This window comes from Diadema setosum, chromosome 19 (assembly GCF_964275005.1).
Source record: "Diadema setosum chromosome 19, eeDiaSeto1, whole genome shotgun sequence".
Taxonomy (NCBI): domain Eukaryota; kingdom Metazoa; phylum Echinodermata; class Echinoidea; order Diadematoida; family Diadematidae; genus Diadema; species Diadema setosum.
Window position 1 is genome coordinate 29,691,875 of NC_092703.1, and position 27,914 is coordinate 29,719,788.

The window sequence follows — 27,914 nt, forward strand, 5'->3', positions numbered from 1 at the left end:
CTATATTTTCTGCAAAATAAAGGGGGGGGGGGCGGGTCCAGAAACTGTTAAAAAAAAAGAGACAGATTTAGAAGTTGCCCGGAGAATTTTTGCTGTAGCCTGTCATCATGTAGCAATACACTCCCTAACCTATCCTCTATTATGGGCGAGACGCGACAAGGTGTCTATGCCGAAATATTACCCGCAAAATATTTTGGGGCAGAACTCGCTCTGTGTCACCGAACCGGAAGTGTGATGAACACTACTAAAAGCACAAGGAGAGAATAATAGTCTTTATCCTCAGAACTATTTGAATGACATTCTGAATTAGTTTTGTATTGATGATAGCTCAAAGTCTATGATACTTTTTATTTTAATAATCATAGAGGCATCATAAGTCAGTTTTATACTTTACTAAACTTTGAATGTATAGTTTCCATTTGATTTCCAATAGTTTTAGGCTGTAATATCAATAAAGCTAAAATATGGAAGACTAAGTATCTCCTTATATTGTGTATGCTGCCCTCTCTAGGTCACTTGTGATCAGTTTCGCGGGAACTACGACGAGCGGGCTGACTTCTTTTCAATGGTCAAGATATCAACAAAGTACTGTAAGTTCTATATAAAAATCCTTAGTAGTGTCGTATTTGTGAGTCTGTTATTGATTTATCATGGCCTTGTATTTCATAACTCCTTAACTCATGTACTGTCAGTTTTCTGGTCGAAATTCGATCATACAAATTGGCAAACAGGTCCTAATTATGATCATATCTCGGGCGCTTGCTTGGCTCGGACGCTCGGCTACCGAGGGCCGCGGGTTCTCCTGTGCTGCGCGATGCTACCACTGGTTGCAATGCAACTCGACGTCCCTGATGCCGCTAACTGCATGCTGACATGCAGTACGCAGCTGCTGCTATCTGCTGTTGATCATTGAGTGTTAGTGTTGCTGAAGATGTTGTATATTAATACTGTAAAAGTGGAAATTTTCGCGGTGTTGAAATTTTCGCGCATTTCGCGCAACCAGAAACTAGCGCAAAAATAAAAACACGCGAATATTTTTGCTTGCCATACGTTCCTGTGCGTGATGTCTTGATTCCGCGGAATTAAAAACACGCGAAACTCTTCTGACCCGGCCTAGCGCGAAAAATTAGTCCCGCGAAAATATCCACTTTTACAGTACTCGCTTGTTCGTCGTAACAGACGCAGACGCGATTAAAACACGTCAAATAAAGGCGTGCTAATATTGAAAATGTTCACTGACATTATATTTTCTTGACTTAAATAATGGTACGTTTATTTCATGGCTTGCCTCCGGCCTCCCAAAGACCATGAAGACCGAAGTCAATCCTCGAATAACGCTCGATCCTCAGACTCAGAATACCGCCACTATGGCGCCAGTTACCATGGTTACTATTCTAATATTAGACTGGTTTTATATATAGGGCCTACGTAACAGCATGTGCCAGTAAAATCGTAGTCTATAGATATCTAGTGTAGTTATAGGCTCCTACAGTCTAGTACACATATGCGCGGCAGGGACAAATTACGGGCCGCGGCATTATTGATTGTGACGTAATCGACCTTGATAGCATAAACAATTTATCGTTTATGATCCCTGCATTTTCAATTACCCCTATATTGAATAAGCACTAAATAAAAGAAAAACAAAAAAGGGTGGAAAGTATAGGTATCTTCATTTCATACATATTCATGTCTTTAAAACACTCCAGTCATAGTTGCAAAATCTCACTAAAAATTCCATATAAGTAGTTATTTTTGCACCCTTAATTCCATGCATTAAATATCAAATTATGTCATTATTTTTACGTCATCGTAATAGTATAAATAACATTTTTTGGGGATTTTTTTATATTTATTCCTCTTGGATTTGAATGAAAGAGGTCATGCCTGCCTGTTTCGTGCAATCGGTTTCCATCTTAGAATTTTTTGCTTATCTACCCATTCTCCTAAAGAAGGGGTACAATAGCGTCTCGCGAGCCCGATGGGCTACTAAAATCAGAGCTATTGTGTTGCTAGCGTTAATTTTGGGGGATATCGAGGTGACATGATTATGATCTCCGGTGAAGTTAGTTTTTTGTGTAATAACGATTAGATAGATTGCACTTGGTATTACATTTTTTCCCTTTAGGGGAAAAATACAAGATACTTTCCCGATGTAAGAGCCGCAGAATTTTATTTTTATCGGAGTGGCGCTCGCGCTTCCGCCTTGTGCGTAGGCGCAGAGATTCAGTCCCACATCGTTCGTTGTTCAACGCTTGAACGTGCATTTTGGCGCATGCCTGTGGCAACTGCGTTATGTCGTGCTATTTTGTAGGTTAGGCTGGTTTTTGTGCAGAATGCATCCTTTGCTGCATGGTTCCTTGGTTAATGAGGTTTTGTTAAAACGTGAAAGTTCTGTGTGAAGTCGGATACTGCTTTGGCTTGCTTACGAGAGGGTCTGAATCTAAGCTGCTAAAGTCTCACTTTATGTACAATTTTGCTTTGGGATAACTGTGTACTGTAGTGTATGTAGTCTGGATAACCAGTACTAGCTTCTAAATATGAATGTTTTTTTGTTTTGTTTTGTTTTGTTTTTTGTTTTTTTTTTAAGATTTATCAGTTTGGGCAATTTGTAATATCTGTCCAGGCGTCGATGTTCTATAACCTTACTAAATTACCTTCAAGTCTCCATACCATGGATCTGGTAACGGTGGTTCAGGCATGCTTTTGTGGATTTAGGCCTATACAAATTCCTTCAAGAAATTGGAAAAGGAGTACATAATAAGTAGATTTGATATAGATTCGTCTATATTATATACTGTATGTGATATTTGTGAGTAGGGCCTATTATCAGTATGGTTTTAATTGCACATTTGCCTTCAGCTTTTGCAATGTTTATATCCACTCATTCCAACACAATGATGATGGGCAAGGTGAAATTGTTTACCAATGATGATATAATGACAAAATATGACATTGATGCAATCAATTGCTAATTGAAAACAACAACAACAACAACAAAGAATGAAAATATAGTGCTTTATATTTTTTAGGTGCACATAAATTAAATGTGCCCATGACCCTTAAAAGTGTGAAAAGTATCTACTACAATACTCGGTAACATACATATAAGAGAACACCCTGTCCATAATATTCAACCATGCACTTGTCACCTCATATTTGTCGCTGTGGTGGACTTGCGTTCTGCTAGGACGTCTTTGGGATGTCTTTCTTGGGTTACATTGTTTTCTTGTAACCCAACAAATGACTAAAATAACAGAAGAAGACTGGAAGAAAAAAACAACAACAAAGAGCCAGTACATGTAATGTTGCAACTGTGTTCTAACGAGAGTACTGTAGCAACCTCAGGCTATGGTCATCATCCACCCACACTTCTAGCTGCTTATTTGTATTTTTTCTGTTTTAAGCTATGCCAGAGTTAGAATGCGTTTGATATAAAAATATTGCAGGTACCATGGTAGTGGTTCTAGTCATGCTAGTAGAGAGTGACATGAATTTTGGTGTGATGCTGAGACTTGCAAACATTTTCATTTTTTTTTTTTTTTTTTTTTTTTTGCTGCCTGCAATGGAGAATATCATTCATTTACAGTACTAAATATAGGGACTGTTGGAATATTATTTTGGTCTCAAGAAAGTGACAGAGTGCATGTGGTTTACTTTTTTATTTGTATCATTTATCAATGTTAATGAATTCAACATCACAAACAACAGTGTTACACGACCTGAAAGAGTATTCAGCTACAGGTAGTGATGTATGTTAACTTTCCATCCACTGCTCATAAAAAAAAAAATTAGCTGCTGCACAGATGTAATTTCCTTCTTACTTGAATAAGGAAGTACATGTACAGATTTATGCCAAAACATGTACCGGTACTAAATAATGCAGTTGGTGCAATGGATGTGGGTGAGGTCGTTTGTTTTGTTGTTGTTTTCAGTGAGCAAAGCAACGAAACGTGCAGATGTAAATATATGTAGAGGTAGTAAAGTACATGTACTGCTGTGTGATGGCGTTGAACAATTAAGTCTTGAACTGTGGATACTATGCTTGCAGTGCACACATATTTAGAAGACTTCAACATGACTTGAATGAGCGCTTTATGAGTGGGGGGGGGGGGGGCAATCAATTGAAACTTTTCAACAAAGCTGATAATTAAACAATAGCAATAAAAATGAAATAAAAATAAGGTGATCAACATGTTTCAATAGGGCGTGCTACAATTAACACTAATCACAATGTCGTGACAAAGACAACAGAGAAATTCTTGAGACTGCTGAATGCTAAATGTGTCAAGATTAATTTTGCCTCCACACTTTGAGAGATTTCAAGTCAGTGCTGGTCAGTCAGCCTGGACTTTACTGCTCTCTCAAATGAAATTGTTGGCAAACTAATGTGTTTTTTTTTCTGTCAACTGATGGTGCAATGGTAATGAACATGGTTGAAATGATGAGCAGTCAATGGTGACTGATGGACAGACATCTGACTGCCTTAGCAGTGCTTAGTGTTGTCCGCTTGGCTTTTGTGCACTGTCACTGGTGTGCAAAGTGAACTGTGCAGTCTTTGTAAAAGTTATGTATTCTCTCCTGTACAGTCAAGTCGTTTTTCATTTGTGGAAGTTTTGATTGTAACAGTAGTAGCACGATGTACCGGTACAGGAGTTCGTGGGATGAATTACTGGCACAATCCTTCCGTAACCTTGGCCACCACCCGCCCCTCTGGCTCGCCCCGGCCCGCGGAGCCGCCGCGGTCGACTGTAAAGTAACCCGCGCCGCCCGTGTCGCGGCCCGTGTGGTGACCATATATTTGATTTGCCGTAAAGTGTAAATCGAACTGCCCTGAGCAGTGCACAAGGTCAAATTCAAGGGTAATAAATGATTCGCAAAAAAATTCTAAGATGAACAGGAACCACATGAACTTAACAGAAATGTCCTGAATAATGTCAAACAGGCCATTACATTTCACAGAAAAATCCCGTCGAAACACCGAAAAAGTGAAGAAAATAAGCTGAAAATTGATCGTAATTACGATCCTCTCTGTGTGTCCCATGGGACCAACTCATCATGACAGCGACATGACCTCAAACGTCGACCCATTGCGCGTTGAATGTTTTGCTAGGAACGTTCTAATTTTTATGAGAGATTGGGTATATCTTGCTCTTCTGGATTTTCTCTGAAACATGTTTGGAAACCACTCTGAGTTTTTCTAATGACGTCAGATCTTGAGTCACCACCCTCGCTCATTTGATCGGTTTCGAACGGAACCCGAATCAAAGTATTTTTTATGAATGATAAAGTGAGCCCTCTCTCGGCGGATGTGCACAATATGGCTGTGCGCGTAAGCTGTCCATTGCTTCTGTGTAGACGTAACATACGTGAGTATTAGTAATCAACACTGTGACATTTATTTACTGACAACAGATCAGAAATGTACCTTACTAGTACTACTGTAGCCCCCTTCTAATTCAATCATTGTTAGAAACATTGTGAATTCCAAGGGTCGAGAACCATGCCAAAGCCCAGACAATAAATGGGGAGTCACCACATCTGTAAAGAGATTAGAATTAAAAAAGAAAGAAAGATAGTATTATTAGAAGGGTCTAAAACTAAAAATTTAAAATGTAGAGGATTGTCTAGTCAATATCAGTGTAGACATGAATTGGCATAGAATGCAAGTATATCTGTGAAGTTTGGTGTTCTGAACACTGTTCATGATTCTTAAATCAAAATGAAATTGAAGTCTGTAGACCTCTATATAGATCATTGATCATTTGCGATTTAGATGCTCTATAAATTTTAGTACAGCTACGATGTAGTACTACTACTACCAAGTAGATTCCCCTGGCCCATATTACTACAGTTACATACCAATTTCCATCATCAGTCAAAAATATACAATGATCGAAGGTTCTACACATGAATGGTAGTGCATACTGAGTGTCTAAACCCTTCTTTAGCTGAACAGATATGTACCGACCGTCTGTTAAAAAATGTGTTATGTTATACAGTGTGTCAATACATAAGAGCTATATGTATTTAATCATTATAATCATATAGAATGTATAGGACAACATCTCATTGACAAAATGATGCAAATGTTATGGACTTTTAGGAATTTTGATTGTTTTGTCACCTATACAGATGAAGGTTGAGACTCCCGAGATTTCGTGGCATGGACGTGATCCCGTCTACAGCATCGATTTCCAGCCTGGCAGTCACTCCTTGTGCAGGATAGCAACAGCAAGCACAGACACAAATGTCCAGGTATCTATCACTTTATGCTTTAAATTCTTTGGCCAAAAGATATCCATGTTTAATATTGGTACTTGGCTCCTATCCCAAGGCAATTTGGGTTTCACAAAGAATTCAAGTCTAACTTAAAATTTAAGATTGACTAAAAATTATGGTATGCTGTGTGTGTCTTCATGTTGCTCCATTTTCTAAAGAAAATTAAGATTTTGGAGACTTTTTTCATTTAACCATTGATGATACAACTACACAAGATAAAATAAATAACAAAAGAATTATTCTGTAAATATTAATGATAATTTGAAGTGGGTGGTGATTAGGCTAATAAAGTTGAACAAGGAAACTAGTAGCATACCATAATTCTTTGTCAATCTTGAATTTTAAGTTGGACTTAAATTCTTTGTGAAACACCACCCTGGAGTAGTAGATACTACTATGCCTTTCATAGAGCTTCATTCAGCTACAGTCATTGCAAATACCATGTACATGTAGCAACAACTATGAATATTAATACTGATTGATCATCCATTGCTGTAGACCTTGCGGTGATATATTAAATATTTCTGAAGTTCGAGCCCCTCATATTAATTGCAGGTGATTTGTAGGAACAATAGATTACTCACACTGACATTCTTATATATTTCAATTACCGGGTATGTCATGAAGACATAATGATAGCGTTGATCATTAAACAAAGCTGTTTAGCCTACCCACCTTCACTTATTTTTTTTAATATTTTTGAATCACCATCCCTTTGCTTTGATGAGTTTTTGTTGCATTTTTTGTTGTTGTTTGTTTTACATTGAAATGAATAACAGTAGAGTTGCCACTCCTACAGAGAAAATGGGGAAAGAGGTGGTGGATGTTGCACACAAGGTATAATTCCTCATACCACAAAAGCACAACGAAGTTGCCAATCATTGGTATTGCGATATTGGTCTTATTAGGTTTCCATATTCTCAAGTTTCCCTTGCATTTTTGCACATGTAGATCACAATTTTTCTTTTTCTCAACTCGAATGTCAGTGACTTCATCGAGGTAGTGAGATGAAGTTCACATGTAAATACTGCTCTCTACTACTCCTCTTCTCAGTCTTTTCTTGGGAGGTCAGATTTTCATGAAATCATTGTGCTCAGAAACTGTAGTGGACTCACTGTCTGAAACTTGCTTCAAGTTCTTACCAAGGCAAAACAGGAGGTTACAAATCCCTTCCATAAATTTCCACTCAGCATGTACAGTACCTTATATACAATAGTTGTCAACAACTTCATTCCTTGGCTTTCTAAGTATACATCTATCTATGCCACTTATAGGCATTTGTCCAGGTTTGATTGGTAGGTAGGTCATGACCTTTAAACTTGGCTTTCTATATTTCTCTTCCTGTTGTGTGTTATGTGTTTTTGTTCAGGTATGGTACGTGGAAGTAGACAATGATGGCAAGGCGCAGCCCACATTTGCAGCCAGCTTGTCCAGACACACCAAGGCAGTCAACGTGGTGCGCTTCTCTCCTGATGGGGAGCTGATAGCATCGGGAGCTGACGGTAAGTGATGGCATTTCCTTCTTGTTCTTGTTTTCATCCTGTAATGGCTGCTTATCTCCTAGTGAGCTTTTGTACTGCTCAATTCCAGATTGCAGTAGACTGTTAGTTCAGAGTGTGAAGTGCTTGAACTATGCCTGAAGCATGACAGCACAATTTTATGGTTTGAGTACTTCAAAAATGAAGCAATATTTTGCCTCATTATTTTACGTGTTAGTTGAATGGTAAGTTAAATGTCTGTTTGTGAATTAATGTGGCTACTGGTATTACCTTGTACCTGTTTTGTTGCTTTTCTGTGTGTGATATTGTCATGCATTTTATTTCATCAGTCCACATTTATTTGTTTATTCATCGACTTGATAATTTGCTTATGCATTCCTCTTTCTCCCAGAATCCCATTCATTTCATTTAAAGATGCAACATGGAATATCTATGATTTTGACATTGATACATTGCACAACTTGCTTCTCTGAAGATTGTCATTGAAATTCATTCATTTACTGTAGCTCACCAAATAGCAGATATCAAATCCTCTTTTGTTGTTGTCTTTTTAATACCATGGTGGTTATTCTATATACACCCAAACAAGTCCTTTATTGATTTGACTGTTTTGACCACCTTTGAGTCATAGCTAATACCATATTTTACTGTTGTGTTTGTTTGCTACATATTCTTTGAAATCTGTAGATAGCCTTATGATCCTGTGGAAGCTGCAGGATGTCGGCATTGTGGCGCCCTCGTTTGGCAAAGAGGATGAGGACTGCAAGGAGACCTGGTCTGCCATCAAAACCTTCAGGTACAAGAATTCCTATTTGTTTGTGTATTTATTGCTTTTTTTGTGTGTGTGTAAATGTTTTGCTTTCATGCTCTGTGAATGATGACATGTGACAGATCTATATTTTTTGATATTGTGTGTCATTTGAGCATTGGAGCCATGCATTTATGTAGAAGTTACCACAGATATATATTAAAAGACTTTGCAAATTAGTAAAGCCTATAGAGTACTGGTACAATGCAACAGTACATCCAAGGAGATGTACTGTGTGTTTGAACTTTTCTCTTCTGCCATATACACTGAGTTTTTACATGTTTTCTCTCTTTTTCATTCAGCTTTGCCTATTTGATGCAGAGGATGTTGAGATATCTTCCTTGCCCAGGTTTCAAAATGTCTAAAAAAAAAAAAAAAATGTCATTTCAAAATGCACTTTTCAGATCCTTTTGTTGATGATAAATGAATGTTGCTATTATGCTCTATTTCATTAGCTGAATTGCCTCCATTTTACAATCTTTTTGGGTTTGTAGGGGTCATTTAGAAGACATCTATGACATATCCTGGTCGTCGGATGGTTCAAGAATCGTCACAGGATCTGTTGATAACAGCGCCATCATCTGGGATGTGCAGAAAGGCGAGTCACAAAATTGCTGTGATAGAGAGACTTTAAGTTACAGATATTCTGACATTTTATGAAGTGAGAAATCCCTAGCTAGTATCATATTGATTCTACAGGCTGTGTGTCTCACTGAAATCATACAATGTAGGTTGGGGTGATGATATTGCTGTTGACGATCTGTTGAAAACTGTGCTGAGTTTGGTGCTAAAACATGGCCATGAAACTGAGAGCTCAATTGCAGCCGTCAGCACAACTCGAATATATCAGAATGTATAGGAGCTTGTTACTTTTGTTATTGTATTCATGGAAAATTAATAAATATGCCTCTTTGAGGCATATCTGTTACTTGTAGACTGTATTATTTACTCCGTCTAAAGAAAACCCATACAATGTAGACGAGAGTGGAAACATAAGAAAAAAAAAAAACTTAGTATACAAGAGCTCTAAAAGTTAGTATCATCCATAAAGTCTCTTCTCTCATTAACAGTAAGTCTACTTCTGCCCTGATTTCTTTAATATCACTGAAGTCTGCATTCATTGCTCTTTGCAACCTTAGAGTTAATCAACAGTGAATCATGGATCTGATCTTATATTTCAGCATTTTCCAGAAGAGATGAAATGATTGTGATAACTGTATTTGCAGGAGAAAAGCTAGTTCTTCTGAAGGACCATCGCAGCTTTGTGCAGGGTGTGGCATGGGACCCAAAGGACAGATTTTGTGCTACCATCAGCTGTGACAGGTAGTGAAATTGATGTCTGCAGCAAGTGTCCATGAACTGTAAACGCAGAATTATTCGAAGATTTATTCCCCAGTTTTTCCTCAAATTTGCACTGCTTTTGGCAAAGTTCTAAAACCTGTGAAAATATCTTTGATAATTTTCTATGGACATTTTAACAGGTCCTGTGTTTTGGTAGTAGCGTTCTAAGTAGGCTGCACATTCGAATGGATCGTTTGTGTGGGTGTGCCAGTACATTAATATTCATGCATGGAGATGTCAAATCAAATTCTTTCTCTTGTGAATTGGATGAAATATTTGAGTGATTAAATGTGCAGCACAAATTTAAAACCTGTGATAATATATTTTTTGCACTGCTCTGAGGGAAAATTTAATCCTGCAGAAATAGAGTTTTACAGTAGGTAGAAAGTTTTGTGTTGCTTGAACAAATTTACTCTACAGACATGTGCAGACTTGTGAAGACCAGAGAGTTAAGAATTGAATGGGAAATTGATTAAAATAAGGGATTTGTTTTTGCAATATGTCACTGAAGACTGGCATGAAGTTTACCCACATTTCGTTCCATAATGGAAACCAGAAAACCCTGCATTTACTGTCATTATTTCATGTTTTTCTTCCCCTTTTTAGTTATCCATTCTTAACTTGGATGATTACCTTAGCTTTGAATCCTTGCTTTATGTCGGGTATTATGTCTCGGGTGACTGATTTTCAAGGTTACTGTAAAACATGGTATATTCACGGCATGACATTTTTGTGAATTGCCACTGGCATTCATTGCATGTTGTGTAGACAAGAACTTTTGTGTGCAGTTTAATTTTACGAATCTTGGCTCTCACAAAATTAAAATACACCCAATTTTACAGTATCTGCAAATATCCATTGTGTGTGCTGTGGCTTCTTCACAGATCACTGAGGGTGTACAGTCTCCAGAGCAACCGATGCATGCATCACATCAACAAGATGTCAATGGCAGCCACAAGTAATAATGGCGAGGTAAGACCAGTCCCTGTTTCATTTGATTTCATGTGTGTATGTGTGTGTGCATGTGTATGTCTGTCAGTCCGTCTACCTGTACATGTGATACCAGCCATTGGATAACTGCCTACTCTTCCCATCTATTAGGAACTTCTTTGTTTCTTAGGTAAGAAGAAGCTTGATTCAACCTTATGTTGCTGACACTCTGTAATAGTGATGTATAGGAGAGGAGTAAAAATTCTTTATTTCTATAAATTCTTTATTATTATTATTATTTCTCCCAGATATTCATATTTTACTGGCAGGTATGCATTTCTCTTTTTTTTTTGGGGGGGGGGGGTGGGTGAGGAGGATGAAATGTGGTATGAAAAGGGAAAATGAGTGAAAGGGGGCTGATTGTGCTTGTGATTCATGCAACACCCATTATTGTGTATAGTAACCAGTGATCTACATATACATGATTTTGTATTTGTATTTATTTGTTAGGCATATGCTTCCGTAGTTGCACAGTGACACAATAATCCAGTAATATGCTCAAGTTTCTAACATGATGTGCTGGAGAAATTGGAATACTATGCTCAATTTTCTTACATACTTGCTGGGGGGATTTGAATGCATATCTGTGGCATTATCAAAATCCTTTGTGATTTCAGAGTATGATGAAGCAGTACAGGATGTTCCACGACGACACCATGAAGTCTTTCTTCCGACGTCTGACCTTCAGCCCCGACGGCGAGCTCCTGATGGTGCCCGCTGGTTGCCTGGAGATGGGAGAAAGCATCCTCAACACAACCTACGTCTTCTCCTCCTCCTCCTTCTCAAAGTACGTCCTACACTTTTACCTCAAACTTCCGGTCACTCAGATCCATGAAGCTTAGTGGATGTTAGATATGGAATGGGCTGGCTTTTTCCCTTTCCTTTCCAATTATTTTGATTATCATTCCTGTCAAGGTACTACTTGTTTTAGCAGTCACATATGCGAAGGTTGTTTGCTTGCAAATTTTGTAACTACTAACTTGTGTATTTATCATCACATAAACATTGAATTGCCACCTACTTACAATGTGTGTAAATTGTCACAATACACAATGTGATTCAATGCAAATACATCAGTCATGTACAATCTGCATGAAATTATATCGCAGATAGAATCACTTTCAAGCTGTCCCTGCAGTTTGCAAAATGCGGTAATACAAAGACTTAGGATTAGTGATGAAGTAGACATTTATAACATGCTGTCTGTGTGCTGTGTAAGCCTGTAAGATGCAGCCAGAAATGTTTTTGAGGTGGCTTGTCTGTTATCATATTGCTGTTTTAATGGGAATTCATAGTGCAGAATGTGACCATGTTAGTGCACCGTGGTACATGCATAGTGATGGCAATCACTTCAAGAGATTGTATTGAGTGAAGTGAAAACTGGAATAATCAACTCATTTTTTGTTGTGGCAAGATTTGAGCAAGGATTGATGATCAAATTAGAATAAAGGAGAAGCAAAGAAATAATGAGAATGTTGGGTCAAATTTGTGAGTGTTGCAAGATCTACAATGAGAAGAGTCAAATGCAAATTAGGGGGATAGCAAATATGAATGCAGATTTAGTTGCCAGAGGGCACTGGAGAATTACAATTTTTTGCCTCTTGTTTAGATTTAAGCTTAGTTTATGCACTAAAACTCAAGTCTCAGGTCACTTCTTCTCTTGTGATTCATACTATTTTGTTAATACAGTGGACTCCTCTTATTACAAAGTCCTTGGGACCGGCAGTATCCTTTCATTATATTGAAATTTTGTTGTAACCGAACAATTAAACATTAAAAATACATAGTGTGGATAATGTTGCAGCCTGAATTTTTACTTCGTTTTAACCGGAATTTTGTTATAACCGTGTTCGTTATAACGGGAGTGCACTGTATCAATAATGCTGCCTATGACACAATGCATCGCATAATAGGTAGTAATTTGCACGGCAACCTGTTTGTAAAGACCACCTTTTAAGTCTCTCTGGGGTGGATGCTCTATGCAGGTTGGACTGTAATATATCACTAAGCATCTTCTTCTTTTACCCCACCAGACCGGTCCTGCACCTGCCTGGCCCCAACAAGGCCACCATCGCCGTCAAATGCTGCCCGGTTCTCTTTGAGCTCCAGACCACGCCCAAGGCGGACGGGGAGGGGGCCAAAGAGGTGGAGATGACTCCAGTAGACAATAAGGACGGAGCAGAGAAGTCGGAGAAAGATGCAGAAAGTACGAGCAAATGGCTCATTTACAGAGGCAGTTAGGCTTAATTCATTAGCTTTGGGACCTAGGTAGAGGTTAGATGTTGGCTCCCTCCATTATATCAGCCTTTCAGGGGAAAAGGGACTGAGCAAGTAGGTAAATCTCACTGTTACTTTGGGAAGGAGAGAAGTACATTAATAAAGAAAGTTTTTAAAAAAAGATATACAAGGAATGCATTTTGAAATGTATTTTAAAAGCAGAAAAAGTTTTACTTCAATATCCAGTAAAGAACCCCCCCCCCCCCCCCATCAACAGTCCATGGTAAAACTCTACTTTTGTATGGAATTTGACTGTATGTGATGTATCTGCAGGATTTTGGTTTTTATTCATAGGGGTTTTCCCATTCTTTCCTTCTTTTTAACAGCATACCAAGAACGTCATGCAGGATTGTTTTGTGTTTGGGAAAGGTGTCATGAAAACTTAATGCCTCCATGTAAATTACAATGGCAGTTACAACATACTGTAAAAGTGGATATTTTCGCGCGACTAATTTTTCGCGCTTGGCTGGGTAAGAAGAGTTTCGCCTGTTTTTAACTCCGCGGAATCAAGACATCGCGCACAGGCACATATAGCAAGCAAAAATATTAGCGTGCTTTTATTTTCGCACTAGTTTCTGGTTGAGCGAAATGCGCGAAATTTCAACACCGCGAAAATTTCCACTTTTACAGTATATCATTATCTTCACTTCTCAAAACCTCCACAGTTCTGATCAAAACATCATGATTCCATGGTATTGGAAAGCAGAGTACCGCTGATATCTTCTTTTGGTATTTATAGTGTAAAATGCCTCCAGGTGGGAGACTAGAAGAGGTAAAGCTTTTATCTCTGCTGCAAATTTGCAGAAAATCAAAACTGCTGCATCAGTAAAGAATCACCCAAGATGGACATTACTATCCTCATTGGGCTATTGACTCCATGATCCACTATCTTGACCTTCAACTGACCAACCTATGCTAGGAACTACTGGAACAGATGAGTCGATTACTGCTCTGCTTCTGGTTGTCAATGAAACTGATGTGTTAATTTACATAGATGCCTGTAATGAATATTGGTTATTACATTGTATTCTATCATCTTACTCTACACCATACTAGGTCCCATGGATACTGGGACCACAGCTCCTGCTGCAGCACCAGCATCATTGTCGTCATCATCACCGCGTTCAAAAGCAGATGAAGGCCAAGAGAAATCTGATCCAAGTAAAGAGATGAACGAGGAATCGGCCAAACAGACTCCGAAACCAGAAGTAACGTCAGAAGAGGCTCCCAAACTATTTGAGTGAGTATGCTGAAGAACTACCGTAAAAGTGGATATTTTCGTGCGACTAATTTTTCACACTTGGCCATGTAAGAAGAGTTTTGTGTATTTTTAATTCTGTGGAATCAAGACATCAAGTACTGAACATATGACACGCAAAAATATTCGCATGTTTTCATTTTCATCTTCTGGTTGCGCGAAATGCGCAAAAATTTCAACACCGTAAAAATGTCCATGTTTACAGTATACCTTACTGTATACGCTGTTATTTTTGTGTACAGATATTTTCGCGAATGAGGAGGTCATAGACATTTTCGCGAGATGTTGTTTTCGCGAACTGACGCCGACGCTAACATAAATGCACTATCACCCTAGCGCATGGAGACATATTCGCGTGTTGTTAAATTCGCGATCCAACCGAGATTCGTGAAATTTGCGAAAATTAAACCCTCGCGAAAATAACAGCTTATACAGTAGCTCCTGGTATACAGTATATTCTTGTCGACATTCTTGCAATGCACAGCTTCATTGCAGCATTGATTTCAATTTAATACAAGAATAATGTTGGATCTCTATTTTACTCTCAACTACTCTCAATGGAGCAAATAGATTACTGAAGAGTGATGTCATAGCTATTCATTGTCATGGAAACTGGTTCTAAACAACCTCACATACCCAGAATATCTGTGAGTACAATGATTGCTATAATCGTGCTCAAACAAAAGACTGTGACATCATCACTTTTGTACTCCATGCTTTTGAAAAATGGTGATATCAGAGATACAGAGAACAAGCATGGGTTTAAATTTCAATCCTAGTAAGCTTGCATTGGGTATTGAGTGTATGGAAGTTCTTTGTTTTTCTTTCAATTTCAGAAGTGACAGATTATGGTACAATTTTTGACATAGCTCAAAATTCTTGAAATCCTTGCATCAAGAAAAGCACGTGAGATTGAGGTTCTGTTGAATTACTTTGTCTTTTTTGTAGTCTGCCGTACCGCATCGTTTTTGCCGTGGCAACGGAGGATTCCATACTCCTGTACGACACTCAGCAGAACATCCCAATTGGTCTCATCTCCAACATCCACTACCACCAGCTCAGTGATGTCTCTTGGTAAGATCCCAAATTCTCTTTTTGTGTGTTTTTATGCCTCTGCCATGAAGTGGTTCCGGAGGCATTATGTTTTCGGGTTGTCCGTCCGTCCTTCCATCCATCTGTCTTTCCGTCCATAATCAATTTTGGGGACAGTGTACAAACTAAAAAACTGTTTGAGGTATCCTAGTGAAACTTGGCATGTATATGTATGAGTGGGCGAAGTTGTCCCTAGCAGTTTTTGGGTGCACATGCTCTAGGTCAAAAGGTTATGGTCAAATGCTCAAAATTTTACTAAAACTAAATAGCCTTTCTTTCATACTCACTTGCTATCAAAGAGCTGTTTTGGGGGAGTTTAACATAAAGGAGTAAACAAAACAAAGCAAGCTTGACAGAATAACTCAGCAGAACATTGTGTGTGTAGTTTTTTTTTTTTTTTTTTTTTTTTTTTTTTGCTTTTTTTAGTAATGTGGATAACTTGTTAGATTTAATGGTGATATCAAATATCAGGTTATCAGCAAAGTCTGTTTCCAAGTTTCTAATCATCCAAAATCTGGCAGAATTTTGCATGCCTGTATTTTGTCCATTTCTTAGGGAGTCTGGCATTTAATGTGATTTTAATCATGCTCCTTCCTGTGGAAAAATGTCAAATTTCAATTCGGAACAGGAGCTGAGGTTGAAAGCATATATAATTGCATGCCCATCCACTGTCACTGATACAAGCATTAGTGTCTCCCTCATTTCCCATTCTTTGTCATGCCAGGTCACCTGACGGCAGGATTTTGGCCACCTCATCCACGGATGGCTACTGCTCATTTATAACCTTTGAACCTGGTGAACTTGGCAAACCCTATACCGCACCCACCCCTGCTGTTCCTGCTGCAGACAAACCGAATGATGTAAAGCCGGCTCAAGCATTACCCGTGACATCAGCGGTGAGCTTGCCCGAGCCAACCAATCAGGGCACAGCAACTTTGAAATCAGCCAATGAGAAGGTGCAGGAGCCCGTGACAGTGGTCAGCTCTGTCCCGAGATCGTCCAGTGAAGGGAGTGGGGAGGTCAAGAGGATAACACCGATCAGGGTCCAACCATCAGGGTTAGTACAGAGGCAGTCTCAGGTGCACTTTGATGATAGATTTACTGTAACTGTGTCCCTAGGTTCAGTTTGTTCTGATCACGATGCATAAAAGCTGTTAAACATTTTCACTTTCCGAAACACTTGACAATGTGCTGTAATGAAGTAGATTAAACAGATGTCAGCTCATATCCAGAAAGTAGTTTTGAGGACGGAGTTCTCACTTTCTTCATTTTTTTTTTGCACTTGCTTAGAACATTTTTCTTTGTGTTTGTTGATGTTGCCCTCACATGCTACTTTACTTGTCTCTGCCATTGATTTCAAAATATGTGTGTGTGAAAGAGCCAGAATTTACATGACTTATGCACATTGGCAGCCATTCCATCCAAGCATTCAGATTGTGACCAGTGAAATCACATGCTTGCAGGAAACCTGTACTCCCATTAACCCTTTCTGTGTCAATGAGTCACATGTGCACACATTTCACACACAAACCCATGGACAGGGAATAAATGTGTCACGCAGAGGGCTAATGGACACTAAGCCTCTCCAGTCTGGGTTGATTTTACGGTCAAGCAGTCAAAATTTCAATAAATCAGTGAACATGTGAACGTAAACAGGCAAGGAGTGTTCATAGCAACAAATTTGCACCGATTTCATGAGGATTTTTTTTTACATTACGTCTGACTTGACATGAGTTTGGTTTACCTATCATGATTATGCCAATTGTCCAGTTGCAGTACCTTCATTTGACTCTACAGGACAATGCAATCAAGAAGAACTGTAAAACATTTCAGGTCTGGTTTAATTCTTATTATTCAGGTCTGTCAATCAGCCCAGGAGAATTCAGCTCACCACCCTGTCATCGCCAACCACCGCTTCATCAACTGCAACGTCCTCCTCCACACCTCCGTCTCAATCCTCCGTGCCGACACCCAAGAGTCCTCCGGTAGACTCAAGCGTCCCCGCTCCATCCAAACCAATCGAGGATGAAAAGCAGGAGGAGCGTCATGACGGTGCGTCCACTTCAGAGACAAAGAAAGATGTTGAACAACGCCCTCAATCATCAACACAGAGGGAGGTGAAAGGCGATGACGACGTCATTGACCTCACAGAGGAGGATGAGGAGGAAGAAGAGGAGGAGGAAGAAGAGGAGGATGATGATGACTGCATCGATATGATTGAGGTCGAGGAAGATTCCGCCCCACCTGCGAAACCGGTTCCAGTGAAGGCCCATCCACTGCCCCCCAAGCCATCAGCGCCGGCTCCGCGGAGAATAACCACCATCAAACTGCTCTAAGCAGCCGAGGTCACAATTGGTGTGTGTGTGTGTGTATGTGTATGTAGTGCCAAATACACATCCCATGCTATTGACTCTCTTCCTGTAGAATGTGCCGGCGGATTATGTGTGGTTGATGTACCACAGAGTACTAGTCCGTGGCACGTGTTGCCGGTTCTTTGGAGAATTCAGCTCATTTTGACTTCCTAAGCACTGCATTGTGATGCCGCTGAAGCCAAAATGTCAAGTCACCAGGTCACCAATAGGTATTAATTTTCTCTAATCAATTCTCATCCCAACATAACAGCAATGATAACATGATATATATATTTTTTTTTTTTTTTTTGGGGGGGGGGGAACATAAAAATTCTGATACTATACATAGGATGGTCTACCTTGTGTTCATAATCAATGTCTACCACAGTTTCTTTTCTTCATTAAATCAGCAGCAATTAGTCTAACCATTAGAAGATGGAATTCAAGTCAGTGCAAAACTGATGAGCTGACAACCAAGCTACCCTTATATACTTGTGCATCAGTCATTTAAAAACGCTTAGAACATCAAATTCTTATGCTGATAAAGAGCTAAATTGACCGCCTGACTCGGAAAATTATCATGTGTAATTGGTGAAAGTAAGTAATGTCAGTGTTTATTGTCTGATGTGCTGCATGTATTGTTTCCATGAAGATTCACACAATGCAGGTGGAAAGGAAGGAGTGTAATGTGTGTGTAAGGTCAGGAGACATTCATTTCCTCTTTGTGCGCCATGGAAAATTGGGAGGATAATGAAGATGCATTTATGGGCATGCTTGCCTATTAAAGTGAAATTTAAAGAAACTGCAAAAAAACTTTGACTTACACAGTAGAATGGACACATATTTCTATCCATCTGGCAGGGGTAAGATTTTTTTTTCTCTGACTTAGCCAATTTGTGGACTTGTGTGTGGTCAAGTTACGGGAGATTGACTGTACATCCCTGCTTGGCCCTTTCTGTGCCAGGGACTTTGGACAGTGTATACAATGCTGTGGGGTTTAGTGTGCCAAATCGGCACTCAGAGCACAGAAAGGGTTAACACTCGGGGAGGCAGCTCCCCTGCGAGTTCATTACCTCCAAAAAAGTAGTCTTATTAACCAGGCAGCATTTCTAACAAAATTCCAGAAATTTTGTGGGGAGAAAATGTCTACGATGAGAGGCTTTTCCTGTTGAGCATCAGCATGCTTTGTATTATATTTTACAAAGTTACTCGGGAAAATGGAAATTTTCTACTGTTTTAATGGAGAATGTATGATACAAATATCTTGTCCTGCATTAAGAGTTCTTGGTTGTTTTTTAGTAGCCCACATTGAGCATGACGTAGATAGTACTAAAAAAATAACATCCTTTATAGTGATACGAATGAGAGGTTTATTTCAAGATCAGATCTTGTAATGCAATCAAAAGACAGTTTGCACACAAAACTACAATACTATTGCAAAAGTTATTTGCATTTTTATTGAAGTATCAAATGACCAGCAAAGATATAAAACGTGTCAAAGAATATTCCATTACAGATACATATGTACAAAATTGTTGTATAGTTCAGCTCGCAGAACACACAAGAGTTGATGAATTTTGAGAACCTCTCAACAGAAGTAGAGTTCAAAGATTTAGAAAAAAATGTGATGGTGCAAAATACCAGCAACACTGAAAAAAAAAAAATTGTGACATGCATGATAGTGAGCAACACTTGAGCACCAATTGTGATGTGAAATAGAAAACTGTACCCCTAACATGTAATAATACAAACATGTAATGACAACTGCATGCTGCACAATACATGGGTACATGGTTCATATAAGCCATTTAGGAAGTGAGATTGATTATTGATTTGTGAATCACACATGCCTTACCTGCTCCCTTTATACCCCCTCCCCCCCCCCCCCCCAAAAAAAAAAAAGACAGAAAAAGAACTCCACTCTTAATACCGTTGCCATACTTGTAACTTGTAAGGCTTGGCAAATTTACCTTCATTATGATATACAGTATAAGCATTGTATGTCATACTCCCCTACCCTGGCATGTGTGTCGTCACTTCAGGTACTTCAAAAAGCGGTTTGTGTATATAAGTATAATAAGCTCTTGCTATTCACATCCCTTTTTCTTCTAAATCATTGGAAGGAAAATGCAATGGAAGCACTTTCTATGCAGTGCTTAACATGACTGCTTCTTCAATTTGAAACACTACTTATATACAAAGTAGTTGAAAATTTAATGCAACAAAACAAAACTGAGATGTGATGCACCGTGTATATACATGTATATCCACAGAGCAAGTCACATTCTTTGTGCACAAGATCATTGGAATTACATTTTTAAGTTCACATGCTCTATTAAAATGACCATGAAATGAGTATTGCATCATTGTGACTGAGAGAAGCATCAAGGTACAGTGTAGTACACTGTACAGATGTGTACTTTAAAATTTATGCAGTTTTCGAAAATGTAACAGGATTGAGCTATTTATTGGCACTAGACAACCTGTAATGTACAAAGATTTTTGTGTGTCTGTGTCCAGTAGACATGTATATATCAACTTGTATAATCTACATGTAGTAGGATAAGAGAGTAGCAACAAATAAAATATTCTTCAGGTTTTGTAATACTGTTGTCTGTTTGTCTCTTCAATTACAAATGCCTTTTTTCACTCTAATCATGTCCTTGATTTTCTAGGGGGAGGGCCTAGCCTTAATTTATTCATAGACTTTCGTAAGTCTACAATTTTGAGTGATTTAAACATCTTATTACAAAAACTAATTAAGAAGATGAATACAATCACAACATTTTCGAACATGATATTCATGCAGAGCCGTACAAGTATAGACATTACTAAAACAGATATGGCAAGCAGCAGCAATGTAAATTGCCATAGCAATAATTCAACTGCTTTCACCTTTTACCTTATATGCTTAATGTGATTCGTGGCCACAACAGCAGTTTTTATGAAGTTACTTACATGTATTACTTTGAGGCTCACATTGTTGCATTTTATGAAATGAGTTAAGGCAGCATACAAAAGTATATATTCACACAGCTTTTGCAAGAAAACAATTCAGGAGTGCCCATCTTCCAAAGGTGTCCAACTTCTGGTTGTGATGTCTTTTTTGAAGAAAAGTGCCAAAAACGTCCAACACAAGGCATTTGTTTATTCTTTTCTGATCCTCCAATAAAGAAGAATGTGCCAAGACTTCACACCAACTTCCATATGTTCAATGGAAAGTCGGTAGGAAGAGATCTAATAAAACCAAAAACTATGCATACTGATATGAAATACTGGTATGGCAAACTCCTTTTCTTTTGTCCCTATGAAATGAAATACCTCTATTTTTGGCAACTGATACAACAAACTACATGATATAATTGAACAAATTTGCCTGTTCCCATTAATCTTGTCAGACCATATTTCCACCGCACTGTCAAGAAAGACACAGAAGGAAAAGGCATCTTGATCTCTTCCCAATGGTGAGCTCTTTTCACTCACTTTCACCTACGATGTACGAGGATAGACTGGCTACATCAATGGCTGTACATTCAGTGCTCCCATTCAAACAACAAAACTTGTTATGCAGGTCTAAATATGATAGAATACACTGCATTGGAGAAAATGAGCAAGAATTTTAGGAGCTGTACAGTTTTCAGACAACTAGAGTGCTAAATGTGCCAGAAGGTTTGGTCAGCCAAATACAGCGATTGTGACTTCAGACCAAATTTCAATGCCACTCCCATCTCGTGTTTCAGTCATGTGAAAGGCTACCGATTTATCAAAATCGCGCACATCAAGCGGAGGCAAAGGAATGAGATGGTAGTACAGTGTACTCCCGCTCTAAAGAACACGGTACAACTTTGAAGTAAAAATTCAGGCCGTGCCATGTGTTTTTACATCGTATATTTGTTTGGTTTATACGCTGTAACAAAATTTTAATATAGCAGAGGAAAACTGCCAGTCCTGAGGACTACGTTGGAATGGGAGTCCACTGCACAGTCACTGCATTGGCACCAGAAGAGAAAGTGACTCTGTAAAACTGAGATGGAGACGACAAAGAGTGACGGCATGGTTCTTCCTCCACCAGACCACTCGTTCTCCGTCGGATCCTTCCAGCTTCAGAATGATGTTGCGGCAAGGGGCGTGGCAGGAGTCCAGTCGTTGAGGGCGATGACGGAATCCACTTCAGCGACATATTTCCTCCTCCTTTCTTTCAGCCTGAAGGGCTCACTAAAAGACAAAAAGAAAGAAAATCATGAGGGTAACACTAATAATAATGAGGCTCTTTATGTCATGAGCTTTCATATTTTTAGGAGAGATAATTGAGGTGCATTGATAGTTTCATCCATGCTATTGCACTGCATCACTTATGATGCAGATTAACTGTCAGTCATGTGGGCATCTTTTGTTTATATCTGAAGAGTTTGATCACAAGATGAGTTAATTCCATTCCTGCTGGTTTGAGATATTTGCGAATAATCCTGTTCAAAAACAAAACAAAAAAAAATTATGCAAAAACAAGGGATATATCTTTGTATTTTAGTCAAAACTTCAAAAATATTCCTTGTTATGTAACAAGTTAGGTATTGATTGAAAGGTTTTGTTTTGCTGTATTTGATGATGGACTTACTTTGAAATGTTTAAAAATGGTGCTTACTCTGCTTTGCGATCAAACTCTTTATTTGATGTTTGGGATTTTAGGTTTTTGGTCCCTAAAGGCTCAAGGAAAATCATAGTCTGTGTATTCTGTTTCCATGTATTTTTCACATGAGTTGATTCAATATCCTGCAGAAGCATGACCAAGTGATACTTAATATGTCACTTAATGACATTCAGTTTGCACAGACTGGAAGTGTAGCCACATCACTGCATACAGTGGTTAAGTGAGAATGATTATTTCAGCAAGAGGCAAAATCTCCTCAGAGTGATCACAAAATAGATATGTACACATGTCCAGTTTGAGAAATGGCTGAAGGAATGAAAAGACCTTATTGTCTTTTCAGTACTTTTGTATTTAATTGAACGTAAGCTAAGTTTTGCACATTTTGATTTTAAAAAAAGTGTGAAATATCTACACTTACCAGCTTTCGGCGGGGAGTTCTTGCAAGGGTACAAATGTATCCGCTTTTAATTTGACAGTTCCGCTGTGTAATGAGAAAGTAAAAAGAAGCTCATGATACCACCTGTCATATTATTAAATCGCTTGCTACCTATATTGAGACATCTATCTACCATATATTATCTATCTTATCTATCTATATATCTTCATGCACACATTAGACAAGCTTAAAAATCCAACAAATTTCACAACCATTTTCAAAGTCTACTTTGACTTCAAGTGATAAAGCAAGAATAGCAATTGCACCATTGATGTGACATTTGAGATTATAGTTTAGCAGCAGGTCAATGTGTTACAAAGGAATATACTGTATATTGTGCATGAATTCACTTCACAACAAAAACACATCATCTACAAATACAGCATACTTTAGTCTTTGTGAAGATGGAATGCTAAGAATGTGATCAATAGTTACACCGTACCAGTAATCAGTGCAATATCCATCATTACATGTTTGTTACATTGTATTAATATTGCAAGCTTCTTTAATCATATCTCATGGTGTCCACTGAAGGTATAGTTTGCACCAATTTGCAACTGCACACAAGTACTCTTATATTTGTAGAGTAATCAATCATGAATTTACTCCTGTACATTCCTCCTAACTTTGTCTTTATAACAGCTAATATATTCTTGCATCTGTTCCAACAGAATGACATAAATGGAAAATAAAAGCATAAAAACAATACAAGTTCTTACCCAAAATTAACGACAGGTCGTGCAGACCCATAATGGTGAAAGTTTGTTGAATATTCGGGAGCTTGGTATGACTTGTCGCCTCCTGCCGCTGCTGGAATCTCCCCACGCCTCTCCCATGTACTGTTCACTGTATACAAAAAAAAATTTACATATTATTTTTATGCGCATAAATACATAAGCATGATATAATATATGCACACATTTACATAATGTCGGGTAGATTCACTGTTTACATCACATGGCATTCTGTTTTACTTAATAAAGAAAATGCTGAATATATTTTAACCCAATCATTTATTACTACAACTTTGTTGAGAAGAACGTTTTCAAGCGAGGTCTTTTACCAGTATGCTCATTGTGCTAATTTTTATTCTTCTGGAGTTTTTATGTGTTGCTATCATAGATGCTTTTCATCTACCGTGGCAGACATGCCTTTGATGCATACCTGTTGCTGATGGACTTTGCACTTGGCATGTAATTTAACCATCAAACTGTTTGAAGAGCATAAAAGGGGAACAATATGTGCAGCAAAGAATGATAACAGGAGATTCTATCATGCCCAGCAGTATACTTGTACAAGAATGAATAGTTTGCACTATAGCACAACAATATGTGTAATACGGAAGACTATCTGAAGGCACCTACTGATCCAATTTGTGTCCTACGAATAGAAAGAATATTGAGGGTCCATATAGTATAGACCCCCATAGATATTCTACGGTCTCCCATATACTCTACAAATTTCTACATTGAAAACAATAGACTTATTGGTTTCTCTTCAACCAAGAGCCTACAGCTGATATATGAGTTTTTCCTCCTGGGGAACAAATGGCAAACACGCAAAGGCATTTCAAAATCAAATACGTACGTATGTCAAGATCTTCCATGCATTTCAAGATACACACAGCATAGAAAAAGAGATCAGTTTCTCTGTACGTCAAAAGCATGAACTATACCGTGTAGGCTGTTATTTTTGCGTACAGAAATTTTCACGAATTAAGAGGTCATGGGCATTTTAGCAAGATTTTTTTTTTTTCAATTTTGTCCCTGAGGCTATTAAAAGAGCACTACTGCATGTCAGTTTGAAACATTTTCGCTTGTTATTTAATTCATGGTCCAACAAGCCATTCGCGAAATTCACAAAGATAAACCCTTGTGAAAATAACAGCTTATACAATATTCTAAACATACAATGTATCTTACATTTTCTGTTCCTTCCAAGCATCATGGTGTGTGTGACCTCATTCGATGACGTAATGGTAGCCAGATGCTGCAGGTTGCCTTTCTTCAAAAAGTTGCATTTCTTGCCGATGTGAAAACCTTCGGGATAAGCCGTCCACTCGGCACTTGATGTGATCATGGCATTCTTGTCTGAAAAAAAAAAAAGGGAGAGAGGTAGAAACAATCAAATTGCAAGGAATTTTGAACATTCTGTTTAAAGTAGAATGAATAAATGTTCTGAAAGAAGATGGGTAATAGTCATTTCAAAGCTTGGAATATGCTTGTACATTGCACAAGATAAGAGATGGTGATGTGTATACTGCTATAATGAAACACACAAAAAAAATTGAGAGGTATATCAGAATCATGTTTCATACAAGTATGTTGAATAAACAGCAGCTATACAGTTCAGGAATCAGTACAGCAAAATTATGTTCCATACATACAAATGTATATAATATTGAACAAACAACAGCAATACAGTTTAGGAATCAACATTTAGAAATATTTAGTGGTACAGAATTTTAAAAAAATATATAAGTGACTGGCAGAAAGCTATAAACTCACCAGGATAAGTGCGCAACTTTGGCAGTGTTGTTTCCTCTGGATACTCTCCAGTGTAATGCTTTGGGGGAGGAATAAATCTTGCTCTAGAGGACCAGTCCAGACCATAACTGCATGAGACAAATAAAACAATTTCATCAACACATTGCAGTGGGAGACGCAAATACATCCATGGATAAGAAATATATACAGTGTATTGTAGGAGAAACAATACTGGTATATTCAGAACATGCTCATTAAAGTGTTCAATGTGTGGCTAAAAAAAAAGAAGAAATAAGGAGCACACTGTTATCAAAACAGAAATATATATATTGTATATCTACAGCAGATACATGTAAATTGACAAATAATTGACAATGAAGGAAATAATTAAAATATATTAAGTAGCCTCAAGTTGTTTGATGGTAGAAAAGCCATACTTTGGTTACTGAATTCAAGGGATATTTGAAAGCTATACCAGCAGTGACAGTATGACCAAAATCATCTTAAGATTACCATGGACATTCAGAAAAAAAAAAAAACAAACAAACAAACAAACAAACAAACAAAACTGATTGATGTTGTATGCCATAAAGCCATTTTACACTGTTATGGATTATAACTTTGACTAGTTTGCGAACAGAAATAGGTATTACAGAAAGCAGTTATATGTTACCGAGTATGAGAAAAATAACATGAAATACTCTATACATTGCAAACAGCTATCATGTTGTACAATGTGTACATGACTCTCTTAATGCTTTCATCTCAACTCTTCACAATCTTAATACTTGATTACTACATAGTATATTAGTATGTAAGAATGCAATTAGCAAATCATATCAGATCAATTGAAGAGATATCATACAGATTGACTTTACTGAACACACATCCTTATCAGAAAGTTCAACTTACTCTGTGTACTCGACGTTTCTCTTCACAACATGGGGATGCCAGTCAGGTTGGTCGCCATGTCCGGGGTCGATGAATCTCCGCCCCCTTTTCAACTCTTCCTCGTAGCCCCGCCTCTCGCCATAATGCCTCCTCTCTCGTTCTGTAAAAAATCCATTCAATATGATTTGCATCATTTTGGGGTGTTTTTTTTTTTTCACAGTACATGTACAATTGTACTACCCAGTTTCTACCCATACAAATCATATTTCTAATACAGAATATCTATAGATCTAGCGATAGCAGTTAGTAACATCCTCATATGTTGAATACATGTACATGTGTATATTGTTTATCAGTGAAGATGTTCTTCATAAAATATTGCTGTCAGTACTCAACAGTAGAAGTAGTAGTATCGTTTAAAATACAGTGGTCATGGAAGTGTACATGTTATAGTACCAGTGTAGCACTAGTACTAGTAGGGCAGGGCACATGTACAGTATATATGTGTGCAGTAATAGTACATACATAAGTCATATCAAATATATATGTGCATAAAAGTAGTAATACCAATTTTGTTCATGTACTGGTAAACTACTGATAATGAAATGACGATGATAACTCACATTATATATCAATAAACATTGAATGCAAAATGGGAGTGAAGAGCATTAATTACTGCTGGCCCAGTAGACTATTAGTGGTAAATAGGTATATTCATAAATACACAGGTACATGTAAATACTGCAACATTTATCACCTTAAATATTGCAAGTACATACAATTTGATACAGTGATATGGGTGGGATACAGCAAAAATATTGCAGTTTTGAATATACGTGTACATGTAAATTCGAGCAGATAAAGAAAAAAAAAAAGATTTAATGACAAGTGATAATTTCTTACCTTTCCGGCCAGGTTTTCCTATTTCAGTAGTGACATGTAGCGCCATAGTTTCTAAAATCAGGGTATATCGATGACAAAAAAAGTAAAAAACACTACAGCATAGTGGCTAGTATAGTCCGACGTCCCCTGACCTCCAAACTAGCGCTCCTGATGTCGGTGGGCTGGCTGGGCGGATAGCCGCGGCCTCTCGCTTGACCGTTGAATCGCTCCTCGGGTTAGTTCTGCTGAAATGTTTTCGCGATAAATATGTACCGATAAAACGGTTTCCACAAACAATATCGCACCATTAATCTTGAGTTATGTTACTAGATGTATATCCGTTAAGGTGACCTACGGTATTCCATGCATGAGGAAATATTCTAAGTCAAATCGCAAGGACAAGGTACACATACAGAATCTCTGCAACTTTTTTACACCGTGTTTACGCGTGAGGGAATCGCAGTTACTACCACGGCTGCCTGTGATTGTGACGTGCAGTGCTGTACGGGGGTCAATGCACCTAGCGCGTGACGCGTTGCTAGGCGATGGTCTCTTAGGCCCAGGACAAAGGGACGGTGGAGTGTTGGACAAAGCGTGCCGAGCCGCCACCAGTAGACTCACTTCCACAGCACGTTTCGACGAATCAATATTCTCGCTAAAAACGCTAATGGCG

At 38.2% G+C, this 27,914-nt stretch overlaps 2 protein-coding genes across 2 annotated transcripts; one reads left to right on the forward strand and one right to left on the reverse strand.

The window, feature by feature from the left end:
- Window positions 1-466: 466 nt before the first annotated feature.
- Window positions 467-18,164, forward strand: LOC140242646 (chromatin assembly factor 1 subunit B-like). Its single transcript, XM_072322402.1, has 13 exons — window positions 467-590; window positions 6,136-6,258; window positions 7,652-7,784; window positions 8,469-8,577; window positions 9,084-9,187; window positions 9,816-9,912; window positions 10,815-10,902; window positions 11,538-11,707; window positions 12,954-13,126; window positions 14,290-14,437; window positions 15,404-15,529; window positions 16,272-16,604; window positions 17,406-18,164. Exons 2-13 carry the CDS (start codon window positions 6,136-6,138, stop codon window positions 17,881-17,883), a joined length of 2,082 nt encoding a protein of 693 aa, XP_072178503.1. The 5' UTR covers window positions 467-590; the 3' UTR covers window positions 17,884-18,164.
- A 1,645-nt stretch (window positions 18,165-19,809) lies between these two features.
- LOC140242248 (spermatogenesis-associated serine-rich protein 1-like) lies at window positions 19,810-27,676 on the reverse strand. The gene is made up of 7 exons (XM_072321993.1): window positions 27,263-27,676; window positions 26,381-26,519; window positions 25,490-25,596; window positions 24,905-25,072; window positions 23,702-23,828; window positions 22,965-23,027; window positions 19,810-22,113 (listed from the first exon to the last, which is right to left on the reverse strand). Exons 1-7 carry the CDS (start codon window positions 27,306-27,308, stop codon window positions 22,002-22,004), a joined length of 762 nt encoding a protein of 253 aa, XP_072178094.1. The 5' UTR covers window positions 27,309-27,676; the 3' UTR covers window positions 19,810-22,001.
- Window positions 27,677-27,914: the final 238 nt, after the last annotated feature.

Bases quoted from the DNA above. Each gene is read 5' to 3' on its own strand.
- LOC140242248 (XM_072321993.1), bottom strand. From the start codon at position 27,308: ATGGCGCTACATGTCACTACTGAAATAGGAAAACCTGGCCGGAAAG. The intron at 25,597-26,380 runs GTAAGTTGAACT...TGTCTCATGCAG, and splicing joins AGAAACGTCGAGTACACAGA to TTATGGTCTGGACTGGTCCT. The intron at 22,114-22,964 runs GTAAGTGTAGAT...TTTGTCTTTTAG, and splicing joins GAACTCCCCGCCGAAAGCTG to TGAGCCCTTCAGGCTGAAAG.
- LOC140242646 (XM_072322402.1), top strand. From the start codon at position 6,136: ATGAAGGTTGAGACTCCCGAGATTTCGTGGCATGGACGTGATCCCGTC. The intron at 6,259-7,651 runs GTATCTATCACT...GTTTTTGTTCAG, and splicing joins GCACAGACACAAATGTCCAG to GTATGGTACGTGGAAGTAGA. The intron at 16,605-17,405 runs GTTAGTACAGAG...CTTATTATTCAG, and splicing joins ATCAGGGTCCAACCATCAGG to GTCTGTCAATCAGCCCAGGA.